The following is a 15,562-nucleotide window of genomic DNA, read 5'->3' as shown; positions in this document are numbered from 1 at the left end:
AGAACAGCTGTTGGATGTTTGATCAGCAGGCTGAGTTGGACTAAAACCAGCAGTTATGTGAAACTTGAAATAAACTGTATTTATTTCAAGGCTGTCAAAATGAACTCAAACATTTTTTACATAAATTTCTTTGACGTGCTATGTGCGTTCTGTGATTTGAGCCTCTGGCCGCTCCGTAGTTTGTGAAACCAGGTAGTGATGCAGCACTAGTGTGTGTGTGTGTGTGTGTGTGTGTGTGTGTGTGTGTGTGTGTGTGTGTGTGTGTGTGTGTGTACCATGGTCATGCTGCTGAGCTGGATCGGAGGCTGACCCGGAGGCAGCACCATCACCTTGACGCTGGCTGTCATGCCGACGGTTGCTCCAGACGTCTTGATGGTTGTTTTTGGAGGCGATGTGACGGCGAGATGCAGAGAGAGCGGAGCGTCCACCAGAGCCGGGTACTGCAGAGAACATGGTGTATTACATTTTAAAGTAAGTATTAAACAGACAGTACTGCAATTCTACCGTGTTTCTTTGTTGTTTCTACTCACCAGCATCATGAGGGTTCCAAAGTAGGTGGTTCTCAACAACATCTCCATATCTTTGGGCATCTGTAGCATGAGACAACACAAACAAAGGTTCAGACTGTATCACTTCACTTCTCAGTATTATCTTCTATATTTTATATTCTATATTTTAGCTATCTTTAAAAATGTATTTTGTATGTAGTTTTTATTACTTTTGTAATGCTTTATGTTATTAAGTGCTTTAAATTGCCTTGTTGTAGAAATGTGCCACATCATAAACTTCCCTTGCCTTCTGTCTGCTTTGATGGATTCAGGATCTGTGAAGGTTCTGGAGGATTCTAGGGTCTGTGGTGGTTCTGGAGTAGTTTTAGAGGTCTGTGTTGGTTTTAGAGGTCTGTGTTGGTTTTAGAGGTCTCTGCTAGTTTTAGAGGTCTGTGTTGGTTATAGAGGTCTCTGCTAGTTTTAGAGGTCTCTGCTAGTTTTAGAGGTCTGTGTTGGTTTTAGAGGTTTGTGTTGGTTTTAGAGGTCTGACCTTCTCGTTGATGATGTCCATCTGGAAGATTCCTGCCCTGTAGTAAGCATACATCCCGCTGTCGAAGAAGAACTCAGACAGAGCGAGATAAACCATCCGGTCGTACTCTCTGATCACCGGGTTGACAGCATAGTTCGCCAACGTATCGTTTGGATCAGACAGGTCGAAGAACATCCCCTACAGACACAACACACTCGTTACTGTCCCCTACAGACACAACACACTCATTACTGTTCCCTACAGACACATCACACTCATTAGTGTTCCCTACAGACACAACACACTCATTAGTGTTCCCTACAGACACAACACACTTGTTAGTGTTCCCCACAGGCACAACACACTTGTTAGTGTTCCCCACAGACACAACACACTCGTTACTGTCCCCTACAGACACAACACACTCATTACTGTTCCCTACAGACACATCACACTCATTAGTGTTCCCTACAGACACAACACACTCATTAGTGTTCCCTACAGACACAACACACTTGTTAGTGTTCCCCACAGGCACAACACACTTGTTAGTGTTCCCCACAGACACAACACACTCGTTACTGTTCCCTACAGACACAACACACTTGTTAGTGTTCCCCACAGGCACAACACACTTGTTAGTGTTCCCCACAGACACAACACACTTGATAGTGTTCCCCACAGACACAACACACTCGTTACTGTTCCCTACAGACACAACACACTCGTTAGTGTTCCCTACAGACACATCACACTCGTTAGTGTTCCCTACAGACACAACACACTCATTACTGTCCCCTACAGACACCTCACACTCATTAGTGTTCCCTACAGACACAACACACTTGTTAGTGTTCCCCACAGGCACAACACACTTGTTAGTGTTCCCCACAGACAAAACACACTTGATAGTGTTCCCCACAGACACAACACACTCGTTACTGTTCCCTACAGACACAACACACTCGTTAGTGTTCCCTACAGACACAACACACTCGTTACTGTTCCCTACAGACACATCACACTCGTTAGTGTTCCCTACAGACACAACACACTCGTTACTGTTCCCTACAGACACATCACACTTGTTAGTGTTCCCCACAGACACAACACACTTGTTAGTGTTCCCTATAGACACAACACACTCGTTACAGTTCCCTACAGACACATCACACTCGTTAGTGTTCCCTACAGACACAACACACTCGTTACTGTTCCTTACAGACACGACACACTCGTTCGTGTTCCTTACAGACACAACACACTCGTTAGTGTTCCCCACAGACACAACACACTGGTTACTGTTCCCTACAGACACAACACACTTGTTAGTGTTCCCCACAGACACAACACACTCGTTAGTATTCCCTACAGACACAGCACACTCGTTAGTGTTCCCCACAGACACAACACACTCGTTACTGTTCCCTACAGACACAACACACTTGTTAGTGTTCCCCACAGACACAACACACTCGTTAGTGTTCCCTACAGACACAACACACTTGTTACTGTTCCCTACAGACACATCACACTCGTTAGTGTTCCCTACAGACACAACACACTCGTTACTGTTCCCTACAGACACATCACACTTGTTAGTGTTCCCCACAGACAGAACACACTTGTTAGTGTTCCCCACAGACACAACACACTTGTTAGTGTTCCCTACAGACACAACACACTCGTTACTGTTCCCTACAGACACAACACACTTGTTAGTTTTCCCCACAGACACAACACACTTGTTAGTGTTACCCACAGACACAACACACTCGTTAGTGTTCCCCACAGACACAACACACTCGTTACTGTTCCCTACAGACACAACACACTCGTTAGTGTTCCCTACAGACACAACACACTCGTTACTGTTCCCTACAGACACAACACACTTGTTAGTTTTCCCCACAGACACAACACACTTGTTAGTGTTCCCCACAGACACAACACACTCGTTAGTGTTCCCCACAGACACAACACACTCGTTACTGTTCCCTACAGACACAACAGACTTGTTAGTGTTCCCTACAGACACAACACACTTGTTACTGTTCCCTACAGACACAACACACTTGTTACTGTTCCCTACAGACACAACACACTCGTTACTGTTCCCTATAGACACAACACACTTGTTACTGTTCCCTACAGACACAACACACTTGTTACTGTTCCCTACAGACACAACACACTCGTTACTGTTCCCTACAGACACATCACACTCGTTAGTGTTCCCCACGGACACAACACACTCGTTACTGTTCCCTACAGACACAACACACTCGTTACTGTTCCCTACAGACACATCACACTCGTTAGTGTTCCCCACAGACACAAAGGGATATTTCTGTTACCAGTTTGTTCATTTCTGTTGTCTTTATTGTTTATTTGTGCATGTTCCCTGTGTTTGTATATTCTGTATATTTCTGTTTAGTTATCTCCTGGTTTATTGTGTATTTTTTGGTTAATTCCTGTGTTCTGTGTTATCAAGTTTCTGTGTTTAGTTGATTTCAGGTTTTTGTCAGAGGTTCCTGTTTCCTGTTTTATTTTAATAGTCTGTTTTCTGTCCTGTCATGACTAGTTTTACTTTTTGTGTTCCCGCCTTTGTTGATTGTCCTGCCCTGCCCTGATGTGTTTCACCTGTCGTGTCACCTGTCCCTCATTTGTTCATTACCTCATGTATTTAACCTCTGTGTTCCCTTTCTCTCTTGTCAGATCATTTTGTGTCCATTGCCCTGCTTTTGTGAGTTTTCCCTTAGAGTTTTTTCCAGTCCTTGTACTGCCGTTTTTGTTAATAAATTCTCAGATTGAACCTTCTCCTGCATGCCTGCCTCTCACTCTGCGTTTGGGTCCACTATTCCTCGCCCCCTCACAACAGTTACTGTTCCCTACTGACACATCACACTTGTTAGTGTTCCCCACAGACACAACACACTCGTTTGTGTTCCCCACAGACACAACACACTCGTTACTGTTCCCTACAGACACAACACACACTGGTTTGTGTTCCCCACAGACACATCACACTTGTTAGTGTTCCCCACAGACACAACACACTCGTTTGTGTTCCCCACAGACAAAACACACTCATTACTGTTCCCTACAGACACAACACACTCGTTACTGTTCCCTACAGACACAACACACTCGTTTGTGTTCCCCACAGACACATCACACTCGTTACTGTTCCCTACAGACACAACACACTCGTTTGTGTTCCCCACAGACACAACACACTCGTTACTGTTCCCTACAGATACAACACACTTGTTAGTGTTCCCCACAGACACAACACACTCGTTACTGTTCCCTACAGACACAACACACTCATTACTGTTCCCTACAGACACAACACACTCATTACTGTTCCCAACAGACACAACACACTCGTTAGTGTTCCCTACAGACACATCACACTCGTTAGTGTTCCCTACAGACACAACACACTCGTTACTGTTCCCCGCAGACACAACACACTCGTTACTGTTCCCCGCAGACACAACACACTCGTTACTGTTCCCTACAGACACAACACACTCGTTACTGTTCCCCACAGACACAACACACTCGTTACTGTTCCCTATAGACACAACACACTCGTTACTGTTCCCTACAGACACATCACACTCGTTAGTGTTCCCTACAGACACAACACACTTGTTAGTGTTCCCCACAGACACAGCACACTCATTACTGTTCCCTACAGACACAACACACTTGTTTGTGTTCCTTACAGACACATCACACTTGTTACTGTTCCTTACAGACCCAACACACTCGTTCGTGTTCCTTACAGACACAACACACTCGTTACTGTTCCTTACAGACACAACACATTCATTAGTGTCCCCAACACACTCATTAGTATTCCCTACAGACACAACACACTCGTTAGAGTTCCCTACAGACAGAACACAGTATCTTACTTCATGAGCTATTAAAATATCTATAGTCAAAATATATAATGTATAATATATAATAAAACATCTTGAGTGAAAAGTCTGACCCTGAAGTGCATGTCGAGGCTCCGGGACGTCACTACCGGATCATCGATCAGAGAATAATCAATCCCAATAAACTGATCGACCTCCGTCCTCACAGGGATCGTGTCCAACATTGAGTTCACATGAACCAGAGCGGAGTGGTTCAGAGCCGGACAGATCTGAGAGACAGACAGGGAGACAGAGAGATAGACAGGTTCAGAGAGACAGATAGACAGACAGACAGATAGACAAACAGACAGAGAGACAGACAGGTGACTGACCTGCTGGTTGAGGAGGAAGCGCATGCCTGATGTCAGGAATTTGGACAGGAAGTCGTAAACTTTCCTGAATGAAAAATGTGATGACAAGACGTTCATAATTGGCCGATACTGAGGTCACATGATAGCGTGGTGAAAAATCAGTGAACAAACTGATGATTGCTTGGATGAGACTTTATTGATTTATTATTAATAATCATTAATTATATACTGTAATTGTTAATCATTATAGATCTTTAATAATTAAACAGTAATCTTTATTGTGGTTATGGTTAGTAATTAGAAGTCATTAATCTTTATTGTTGTTTTACCCGAGCGTTCCGCTGAACTTTGCCCTCATTTTGTCGATTTTGGCGTCACAGGTGACGTTGTTGATCTTCAGTCGTCCTTCATCGTCTCTGATCAGACTCAGAACTGTGTTGATGTTCACTCCTTCAGCCGATGCGTTGATGTTTCCCGTGTCATAACTGAGAGACACAAACACTTCATCACACAGCTTCATCACAGACAGGAATACAACCACTATCTTCATCTTCAACAATTGTCATAATCTTCTAATCTTCGTCTTCACTTATTATAATCTTCATTTATCATCATGATGAGTTACATCAGTGTTGTGCAGAAGACCTTTTTTCAGGCCGACCCCGACTGAGAGCATCCGTCACCCTAGTCTTTGCAATATGTCCTGCACTGTTGGGACTAGTCAGCCCTTGTCTGCTTTTTTCAGATCAGTGTCGGAGCCCGCCTGTGAGAGGAATCACTCTGATTGGCTGTTCAGCTTATGCTAACGTTAGTAAGGAAGTAAATCAGTGTTCTGTTGAGAAATATTAGTCGTATATATGAATGTTAATGTTAAGTTTGTTTTTTTAGATGAACTAACAAGAACCAGTAGAGGAACTAACAAGAACCAGTAGAAGAACTAACAAGAACCAGTAGAGGAACTAACAAGAACCAGTAGAAGAACTAACAAGAACCAGTAGAGGAACTAACAAGAACCAGTAGAGGATCTAACAAGAACCAGTAGAAGAACTAACAAGAACCAGTAGAAGAACTAACAAGAACCAGTAGAGGAACTAACAAGAACCAGTAGAGGAACTAACAAGAACCAGTAGAGGATCCGTCGGTGGAAACTCAGCGAGATGGATGAGTTCTGAACGTCGAATAACAATCCGACTTCAGGGACGAACTTCAAATCAGCGTGAGTCAGATTCAGCTCCGTTATCTTCACACTGAGACAGACAAGAGAAATATATTACACACAAGATATTAATACACCCTGACCCACACTTCAGTATTACAGTATTACTTTAAGATATAATATACACTGGGCTACATTTATCAAGCCGTTTGCGCCTGTTTCCAGGCGTTAATTGTTCGCAAAGACTGACTTAACTGATGCGGGCTATTTACAAACAGGGTGCACTTGGGTAAAATCACAGATTGCCTGCCACATGAGTGAGAAGAGACAAGTTGCGCTTTTAATATGCATTCGTGGGAGGGTCATGGGGAAAGTGGGAGTTCCACCCAAAAAGGTGGGAGGATACGCGTAAAGTGCGCCTAATTATATATTCCGCTTTATTTACAAAAGACTGCCAGTAAGAGCACGCCTCTTAAAAGCAGGTCTAAACCAGCAAGCGCATTTTCCTGTGTGTAAAAAATTACCTTATTCAATGGCAGCAGTTATCCAAGCAAGGCGAAGGCCTATGCCAAGACGGCGAGCAGACAGGAATTATGCCATGAGAATCACTCTTTTCCAATTAAGCGATCCAGAAATCATCCAACGTTACAGATTAAGCAGCCATGCAATAATTCAATTACTGGACGAAATCAAAGATGACCTGGACCCTCTCACTCAGCGTTCACATTCCATCCCAGCACACGTTAAACTCCTGGCATTACAAATATTGGCATCAGGATCATTTCAATCAGTCATTGCATCAGCCGTGGGAATATCGCAGCCTTCACTCAGCCACACACTCACCCAGGTACTCAACGCATTACTAATTTAAGCTTGTGCTTTCTTTTTCCCATAGGAAGATCCATGATAGATACATGCGGGCCCATTCTTTGCTCGTTTGGAGGCGCGCTAATTACGCTAGAGGGCGGAGTAAGCACTGCTTGATGGGTGTCAGGTTTGATAAATACTAGGCAAAATGAGGAAGCATAGCGTGCACTATTACCAAACTCGCATAAACAGACGCAGCATAAACTGCGCTAGTGTTAGTAAATCTACCTCACTGAGTATTGGGTATTACAGTATTACTTAAAGATATAATACACACTGATTATTGGGTATTACAGTATTACTTTAGTAGAAAGTGATTTACTCAGTGATGGTGTATTGGAAGCGTCCTTCCTTCCCTATCATCTCTGGCATACTGATGTTGCCGAGCTCCTCTTCAACAAACCGCTGAGTCTCAAATTTCACTGAAAACACAAAACACAGAATGTCTGTACTTTTAGAAATACTTCTAGTAGTACACTGTAAACAAAACATACTACTGCCCCAGAGACTCTCGCTGCAAGATTTTTCATTTAAAAGTTTGTTAGTTTGTTAATATAATTCTGGATAATAACTGCATATACTTACACATGTCCAGTCCTTTGTCAGTGATGCGGATTTTGCATCCGGCGGGTTGAGCAGCAGCCATGATGTACAAGACCGAAAGGAGGAGGAGGGACAACAAACAGGAAGTCATCCTGAGCCGGAACATATCAACCTGAAACACAGAAGAAGAACATCAAGACCCGGGATAAGAGGCTGGATTCAGTCGGTGTGTCATGTCTCTGCTATCAGGTTGTTTCAGAGGTTCTGGGTGTAGGTCAGATCTTTATCTTCTTTTTAAAAGTTAAATCTTTGGCCATTATTTATGACGGGACAGCTGAAGAAATGAAAGGTGAGGGGGGAATGACATGCAGCACAGGGCCGCAGGTTGGAGTTGAACCCTGGCCCTCTGCATCAAGGAGTAAACCTCCTCCTCTATATATGGACACCCGCTCTACCAACTGAGCTATCCGGGTGCTCATAGCTTTAGCTTCTTAGTTTCTTTAGTTTAAGTTAGTGGATCCTGTTAGTTCTATATCTATCTATCTATCTATCTATCTATCTATCTATCTATCTATCTCTTTATCTATCTATCTCTCTATCTTATCTATCTATCTATCTCTCTATCTATCCCTCTATCTCTCTATCTCTCTATCTATCCCTCTATCTATCTATCTCTCTATCTCTCTCTCTCTCTCTCTCTCTCTCTCTCTCTCTCTCTCTCTATATATATATATATATATATATATATATATATATATATATATATATATATATACACACAGTCATGTGAAAAATTAGGACACCCATGCTAAAGTTGACTAAAAAGAGGAATAAAAAAATCATCTTTTGGAAATTGATCTTAATGCCTTTATTTAAAAAAAATTGAGGAAAAATCCAACCTTTAAGGACACCAATTTTCTTTGTGAATGAATAATGTATCGTGAATAAATAAATGTTCTTCCTTAAAATACAGGGGGCATAAGTCAGTACACCCCTATGTGAATTTCCCATAGAGGCAGGCAGATTTTGATTTTGAAAGGCCAGTTATTTCATGGATCCAGGATACTATGCATCCTGATAAAGTTCTCTTGGCCTTTGGAATTAAAATAGCCCCCCACACATCATCACATACCCTTCACCATACCTAGAGATTGGCAAGGGGTACTTTCCATAAGATCATCTCTCAATGCAAATCAAACCAGCTATTAGGCTAACTGAAATAAAACCATGTTAATCTCTAGATATGGTGAAGGGTATGTGATGATGTGGGGTATGGTGAAGGGTATGTGATGATGTGGGGGTATGGTGAAGGGTATGTGATGATGTGGGGTATGGTGAAGGGTATGTGATGATGTGGGGTATGGTGAAGGGTATGTGATGATGTGGGGGTATGGTGAAGGGTATGTGATGATGTGGGGTATGGTGAAGGGTATGTGATGATGTGGGGTATGGTGAAGGGTATGTGATGATGTGGGGTATGGTGAAGGGTATGTGATGATGTGGGGGTATGGTGAAGGGTATGTGATGATGTGGGGGTATGGTGAAGGGTATGTGATGATGTGGGGGTATGGTGAAGGGTATGTGATGATGTGGGGGTATGGTGAAGGGTATGTGATGATGTGGGGTATGGTGAAGGGTATGTGATGATGTGGGGGTATGGTGAAGGGTATGTGATGATGTGGGGGTATGGTGAAGGGTATGTGATGATGTGGGGGTATGGTGAAGGGTATGTGATGATGTGGGGACCAAGGGAACTTTATCAGGATGCATAGTATCCTGGATCCATGAAATAACTGACCTTTAAAAATAAAAATCTGCCTGCCTCTATGGGAATTTAACATAGGGGTGTATTGACTTATGCCCCCTTTATTTTAAGGAAGAACATGTATTTATTTACGATACATTATTCATTCACAAAGAACATTGGTGTCCTTAAAGGTTGGATTTTCCTCATTTTTTTAATTAAGGCATTAAGATCAATTACCTAAAGATGATTTTTTATTCCTCTTTGTATTCAACTTTAGCATGGGTGTCCTAATTTGTTCACATGACTGTATATATATATATATATATATATATATATATATATATATATATATATATATATATATATATATACATGTTATCTATCTATCTATCTCTCTATCTATCTATCCCTCTATCTATGTATCTATCTATCTCTCTATCTCTCTATCTCTCTCTATATATATCTATCTATCTATCTATCTATCTATCTATCTCTATCTATCTATCTTATCTATCTATCTCTTTATCTATCTCTCTATCTTATCTATCTATCTATCTCTCTATTACATTACATTACAAGTCATTTAGCTGACGCTTTTATCCAAAGCGACTTACAATTAAGTGCCTTCAACCTTGAAGGTGCAAACTCCAGACAACAAGTAGTAAGTGCAAGTACATTAGCTCTAAATGGGTAATGCTACAAGAGCCATATGAAAAGTGCAGTATCAAGAGAGATATATATACACATGCATTTTTTTTTCCTTCATTATCCGAGGTGTAGTCGGAAGAGATGTGTTTTTAGCCTTCGGCGGAAGATGTTTAGGTTTTCGGCCATCCTGTCCTGATGTCAATAGGGAGCTCATTCCACCATTTGGGAGCCAGGACAGCAAACAGTCGAGATTTCGTTGAGTGATTAGTTGTCCCTCGCTGTGAGGGGGCAGCAAGCAGGTTGGCTGATGCAGAGCGGAGTGGGCGGGTTGGGGTATATGGTTTGACCATGTCCTGGATGTAAGCTGGGGCTGATCCGTTCGTGGCCCTGTATGTAAGTACAAGTGTCTTGCAGCGGATGCGGGCAGCAATTGGTAACCAGTGAAGAGAGCGGAGGGGCGGTGTAGTGTGAGAGAACTTGAGGAGGTTGAAGACAAGTCGAGCTGCTGCGTTCTGAATGAGCTGCAGGGGCCAGATGGCACATGCAGGCAGGCCAATCAGGAGGGAGTTGCAGTATCTAGATGTGAGATGACTAGAGCCTGAACCAGAACCTGAGCCTCCTTCTGCGTTAGAAGGGGACGTATCCTTCTGATGTTATGCAGCATGTATCTACACCATCGGGTAGTTGCAGCGATGTTGGCAGTGAAGGAGAGTTGGTCGTAAAGTGTCACACCCAGGTTTCTAGCAGTCTGGGTGGGGACTACCACAGAGTTATCAATTGTTATAGTAATGTCCTGGGTAGGAGAGCCCTTCCCTGAAAGGAAAAGGAGCTCAGTCTTGTCGAGGTTGAGTTTCAGATGGTGTGTGGACATCCAAGAAGAGATGTCAGTCAGACAGGCCGAGATACGTGCTGCTACTTGAGTTTCAGACTCAGGAAAGGAGAGAATTAGTTGGGTGTCATCCGTGTAGCTGTGACAAGAAAAGCTGTGCGACTGAATGACAGACCCGAGAGAGTTGGTGTACAGAGAGAAGAGGAGGGGACCCAGGACTGATCCCTGAGGACCCCCAGTTTTGAGTGGGCAAGGTTCTGAGGTAGATCCTCTCCAGGTTACCCGGTAGGTTCAGTCGGCCAGGTAAGATTTGAGCAATGAGAGCGCAGAGCCTGAGACACCCAGATCCTGGAGTGTCGAAATGAGGATCTGGTGGTTCACTGTGTCAGAGGCAGCAGAAAGGTCCAGAAGGATGACAATGGAGGAGAGAGAGGTTGTTCTAGCAATGTGAGGCCTGTGGGTTAGGGTTAGGGTTAGGGTTAGCTGGTTTGATTTGCATTGATATGGATCTTATCTTATCTCAGTTAGCTATTAGGCTAACTGAAATAAAACCATGCCAATCTCTAGGTATGGTGAAGGGTATGTGATGATGTGGGGGTATGGTGAAGGGTATGTGATGATGTGGGGTATGGTGAAGGGTATGTGATGATGTGGGGTATGGTGAAGGGTATGTGATGATGTGGGGTATGGTGAAGGGTATGTGATGATGTGGGGGTATGGTGAAGGGTATGTGATGATGTGGGGGTATGGTGAAGGGTATGTGATGATGTGGGGGTATGGTGAAGGGTATGTGATGATGTGGGGGTATGGTGAAGGGTATGTGATGATGTGGGGTATGGTGAAGGGTATGTGATGATGTGGGGTATGGTGAAGGGTATGTGATGATGTGGGGGTATGGTGAAGGGTATGTGATGATGTGGGGGTATGGTGAAGGGTATGTGATGATGTGGGGACCAAGGGAACTTTATCAGGATGCATAGTATCCTGGATCCATGAAATAACTGACCTTTAAAAATAAAAATCTGCCTGCCTCTATGGGAATTTAACATAGGGGTGTATTGACTTATGCCCCCTTTATTTTAAGGAAGAACATGTATTTATTTACGATACATTATTCATTCACAAAGAACATTGGTGTCCTTAAAGGTTGGATTTTCCTCATTTTTTTAATTAAGGCATTAAGATCAATTACCTAAAGATGATTTTTTATTCCTCTTTGTATTCAACTTTAGCATGGGTGTCCTAATTTGTTCACATGACTGTATATATATATATATATATATATATATATATATATATATATATATATATATATATATATATATATATATATACATGTTATCTATCTATCTATCTCTCTATCTATCTATCCCTCTATCTATGTATCTATCTATCTCTCTATCTATCTCTCTATCTCTCTCTATATATATCTATCTATCTATCTATCTATCTATCTATCTCTATCTATCTATCTTATCTATCTATCTCTTTATCTATCTCTCTATCTTATCTATCTATCTATCTCTCTATTACATTACATTACAAGTCATTTAGCTGACGCTTTTATCCAAAGCGACTTACAATTAAGTGCCTTCAACCTTGAAGGTGCAAACTCCAGACAACAAGTAGTAAGTGCAAGTACATTAGCTCTAAATGGGTAATGCTACAAGAGCCATATGAAAAGTGCAGTATCAAGAGAGATATATATACACATGCATTTTTTTTTCCTTCATTATCCGAGGTGTAGTCGGAAGAGATGTGTTTTTAGCCTTCGGCGGAAGATGTTTAGGTTTTCGGCCATCCTGTCCTGATGTCAATAGGGAGCTCATTCCACCATTTGGGAGCCAGGACAGCAAACAGTCGAGATTTCGTTGAGTGATTAGTTGTCCCTCGCTGTGAGGGGGCAGCAAGCAGGTTGGCTGATGCAGAGCGGAGTGGGCGGGTTGGGGTATATGGTTTGACCATGTCCTGGATGTAAGCTGGGGCTGATCCGTTCGTGGCCCTGTATGTAAGTACAAGTGTCTTGCAGCGGATGCGGGCAGCAATTGGTAACCAGTGAAGAGAGCGGAGGGGCGGTGTAGTGTGAGAGAACTTGAGGAGGTTGAAGACAAGTCGAGCTGCTGCGTTCTGAATGAGCTGCAGGGGCCAGATGGCACATGCAGGCAGGCCAATCAGGAGGGAGTTGCAGTATCTAGATGTGAGATGACTAGAGCCTGAACCAGAACCTGAGCCTCCTTCTGCGTTAGAAGGGGACGTATCCTTCTGATGTTATGCAGCATGTATCTACACCATCGGGTAGTTGCAGCGATGTTGGCAGTGAAGGAGAGTTGGTCGTAAAGTGTCACACCCAGGTTTCTAGCAGTCTGGGTGGGGACTACCACAGAGTTATCAATTGTTATAGTAATGTCCTGGGTAGGAGAGCCCTTCCCTGAAAGGAAAAGGAGCTCAGTCTTGTCGAGGTTGAGTTTCAGATGGTGTGTGGACATCCAAGAAGAGATGTCAGTCAGACAGGCCGAGATACGTGCTGCTACTTGAGTTTCAGACTCAGGAAAGGAGAGAATTAGTTGGGTGTCATCCGTGTAGCTGTGACAAGAAAAGCTGTGCGACTGAATGACAGACCCGAGAGAGTTGGTGTACAGAGAGAAGAGGAGGGGACCCAGGACTGATCCCTGAGGACCCCCAGTTTTGAGTGGGCAAGGTTCTGAGGTAGATCCTCTCCAGGTTACCCGGTAGGTTCAGTCGGCCAGGTAAGATTTGAGCAATGAGAGCGCAGAGCCTGAGACACCCAGATCCTGGAGTGTCGAAATGAGGATCTGGTGGTTCACTGTGTCAGAGGCAGCAGAAAGGTCCAGAAGGATGACAATGGAGGAGAGAGAGGTTGTTCTAGCAATGTGAGGCCTGTGGGTTAGGGTTAGGGTTAGGGTTAGCTGGTTTGATTTGCATTGATATGGATCTTATCTTATCTCAGTTAGCTATTAGGCTAACTGAAATAAAACCATGCCAATCTCTAGGTATGGTGAAGGGTATGTGATGATGTGGGGCTATTTTAATTCCAAAGGCCAAGGGAACTTTATCAGGATGCATAGTATCCTGGATCCATGAAATAACTGGCCTTTCAAAATCAAAATCTGCCTTCCTCTATGGGAATTTAACATAGGGGTGTGTATAATTATGGCCCCTGTATTTTAAGGAAGAACATTTATTTATTTACAATACATTATTCATTCACAAAAAAAAATTGGTGTCCTTAAAAGGTCGGATTTTTCCTCATTTTTTTAATTAAGGCATTAAGATCAATTTCCAAAAGATGATTTTTTTTATTCCTCTTTTTAGTCAACTTTAGCATGGGTATGAATACTTATGAGCAGCACTGTATATATATATATATATATATTTTTTAGAGACAGCTTTCCGGGGTCCTCCAGTGTGCAGAGGAAGTTGCAGCAGTGAACAGAGGTCAGCGGTCACTCTGAACAGACAGATCTGAGGGTTTGTTCCTCCTGTTGCTCCACAGCTGGCGGAGAAACTTGAACTGCAGTAACCCCTGTTACACAACACTCCTTTCCTTCTCTTTTCTCTCTCTCTCCTTCTCTTTTCTCTCTCTCTCTAACTCTTTCTCTCCTTCTCTTTTCTCTCTCTTTCTCTCTCTCTCCTCTTTTCTCTCTCTTTCTCTCTCTCTTTTCTCTCTCTCTTTCTCTTTTCTCTCTAACTAACCCTCCTCTCTTTCTCTTTCTCTCTCTTTTCTCTGTCAACAGCCTTCATCCCTCAGCCTGTTTTTCTTTCTATGTAAAGTATGAAGAGAAGCTAAGAAATCTGTGTAATTTCTATTTATTTATTTCTATAGTAAATCTCTCAATGGGATTACAGTGAATAGTTTTCCATTTATTTTACTGGGTTCTTGTTCTTGTTTGTTTGTTGTTAATTCATTTTTAATATTTGAACTGTTTAGTATATATTTCCTGTTAACCCTTCTAAGCATCAAGAGGATCTGAGACACTTCAGCTGCTTTTTGACGCATCGATCCCACTCTGGGACCCACGTGCATTCAAAACTCACTACAACCGAAGGTCTGAGCACAATAACATACAAAAATAAGGTGGTGACCACCTGACAGTCTAAACAACATAAAAAGGAATAAAAACTGTCCATATTTATGAAAGTGGTGTAGAACTACACTCTGAAACCGTAAGGGGTCCTCCATAAAGCTGCCTGCTTTCATGAAGCATTGGTACATGTAGCTGTGAAAGGTAAACACTGTAATTGTAAAAAGAAGTTAACGTCACTTTTTGGCACTCTGGGTCGGGACGTACGCTTAACTGACATGCAGCACAAGAACGGGACAGTTAGGTCTAGGAACAGATGGTGGGTGGGGTTACAAAATGTAGGTTTCAGTGACACGCGGGACAAGAACGGGAAAGTCCTGTGTTGTTTGACCCCCCGTCCCGTCCCGTACTGCTGAAGGGGATTGGTGCGTCGGTATCTGATGCTGAGAGACTCTGACCAACAGTC

At 42.8% G+C, this 15,562-nt stretch overlaps 2 protein-coding genes across 4 annotated transcripts in view; one reads left to right on the top strand and one right to left on the bottom strand.

The window, feature by feature from the left end:
• The window catches only part of LOC118495300 (nuclear factor 7, brain-like), a 1,057,410-nt gene that overhangs the window by 796,037 nt on the left and 245,811 nt on the right, over positions 1–15,562 (top strand). The window lies entirely within an intron of this gene.
• The window catches only part of LOC116062626 (phospholipid transfer protein), a 35,013-nt gene that overhangs the window by 18,280 nt on the left and 1,171 nt on the right, over positions 1–15,562 (bottom strand). For all 3 annotated transcript variants that reach the window (XM_036002408.1, XM_036002406.1, XM_036002407.1), the window contains exons 2-10: positions 7,872–8,001; positions 7,609–7,708; positions 6,382–6,510; positions 5,593–5,748; positions 5,285–5,348; positions 5,027–5,182; positions 1,039–1,215; positions 531–590; positions 276–440 (exon numbers count right to left, since the gene is read on the bottom strand). In XM_036002408.1, coding sequence (XP_035858301.1) covers positions 276–440; positions 531–590; positions 1,039–1,215; positions 5,027–5,182; positions 5,285–5,348; positions 5,593–5,748; positions 6,382–6,510; positions 7,609–7,708; positions 7,872–7,995 — 1,131 coding nt within the window. In that variant the 5' untranslated portion in view covers positions 7,996–8,001. The remainder of the gene's footprint in view (positions 1–275; positions 441–530; positions 591–1,038; positions 1,216–5,026; positions 5,183–5,284; positions 5,349–5,592; positions 5,749–6,381; positions 6,511–7,608; positions 7,709–7,871; positions 8,002–15,562) is intronic.

This window comes from Sander lucioperca, chromosome 6, assembly GCF_008315115.2.
Source record: "Sander lucioperca isolate FBNREF2018 chromosome 6, SLUC_FBN_1.2, whole genome shotgun sequence".
Classification (NCBI taxonomy): Eukaryota; Metazoa; Chordata; class Actinopteri; order Perciformes; family Percidae; genus Sander; species Sander lucioperca.
Note: the sequence above shows the minus strand (reverse complement) of the source record. Positions and strands in the feature narration are given on the sequence as shown.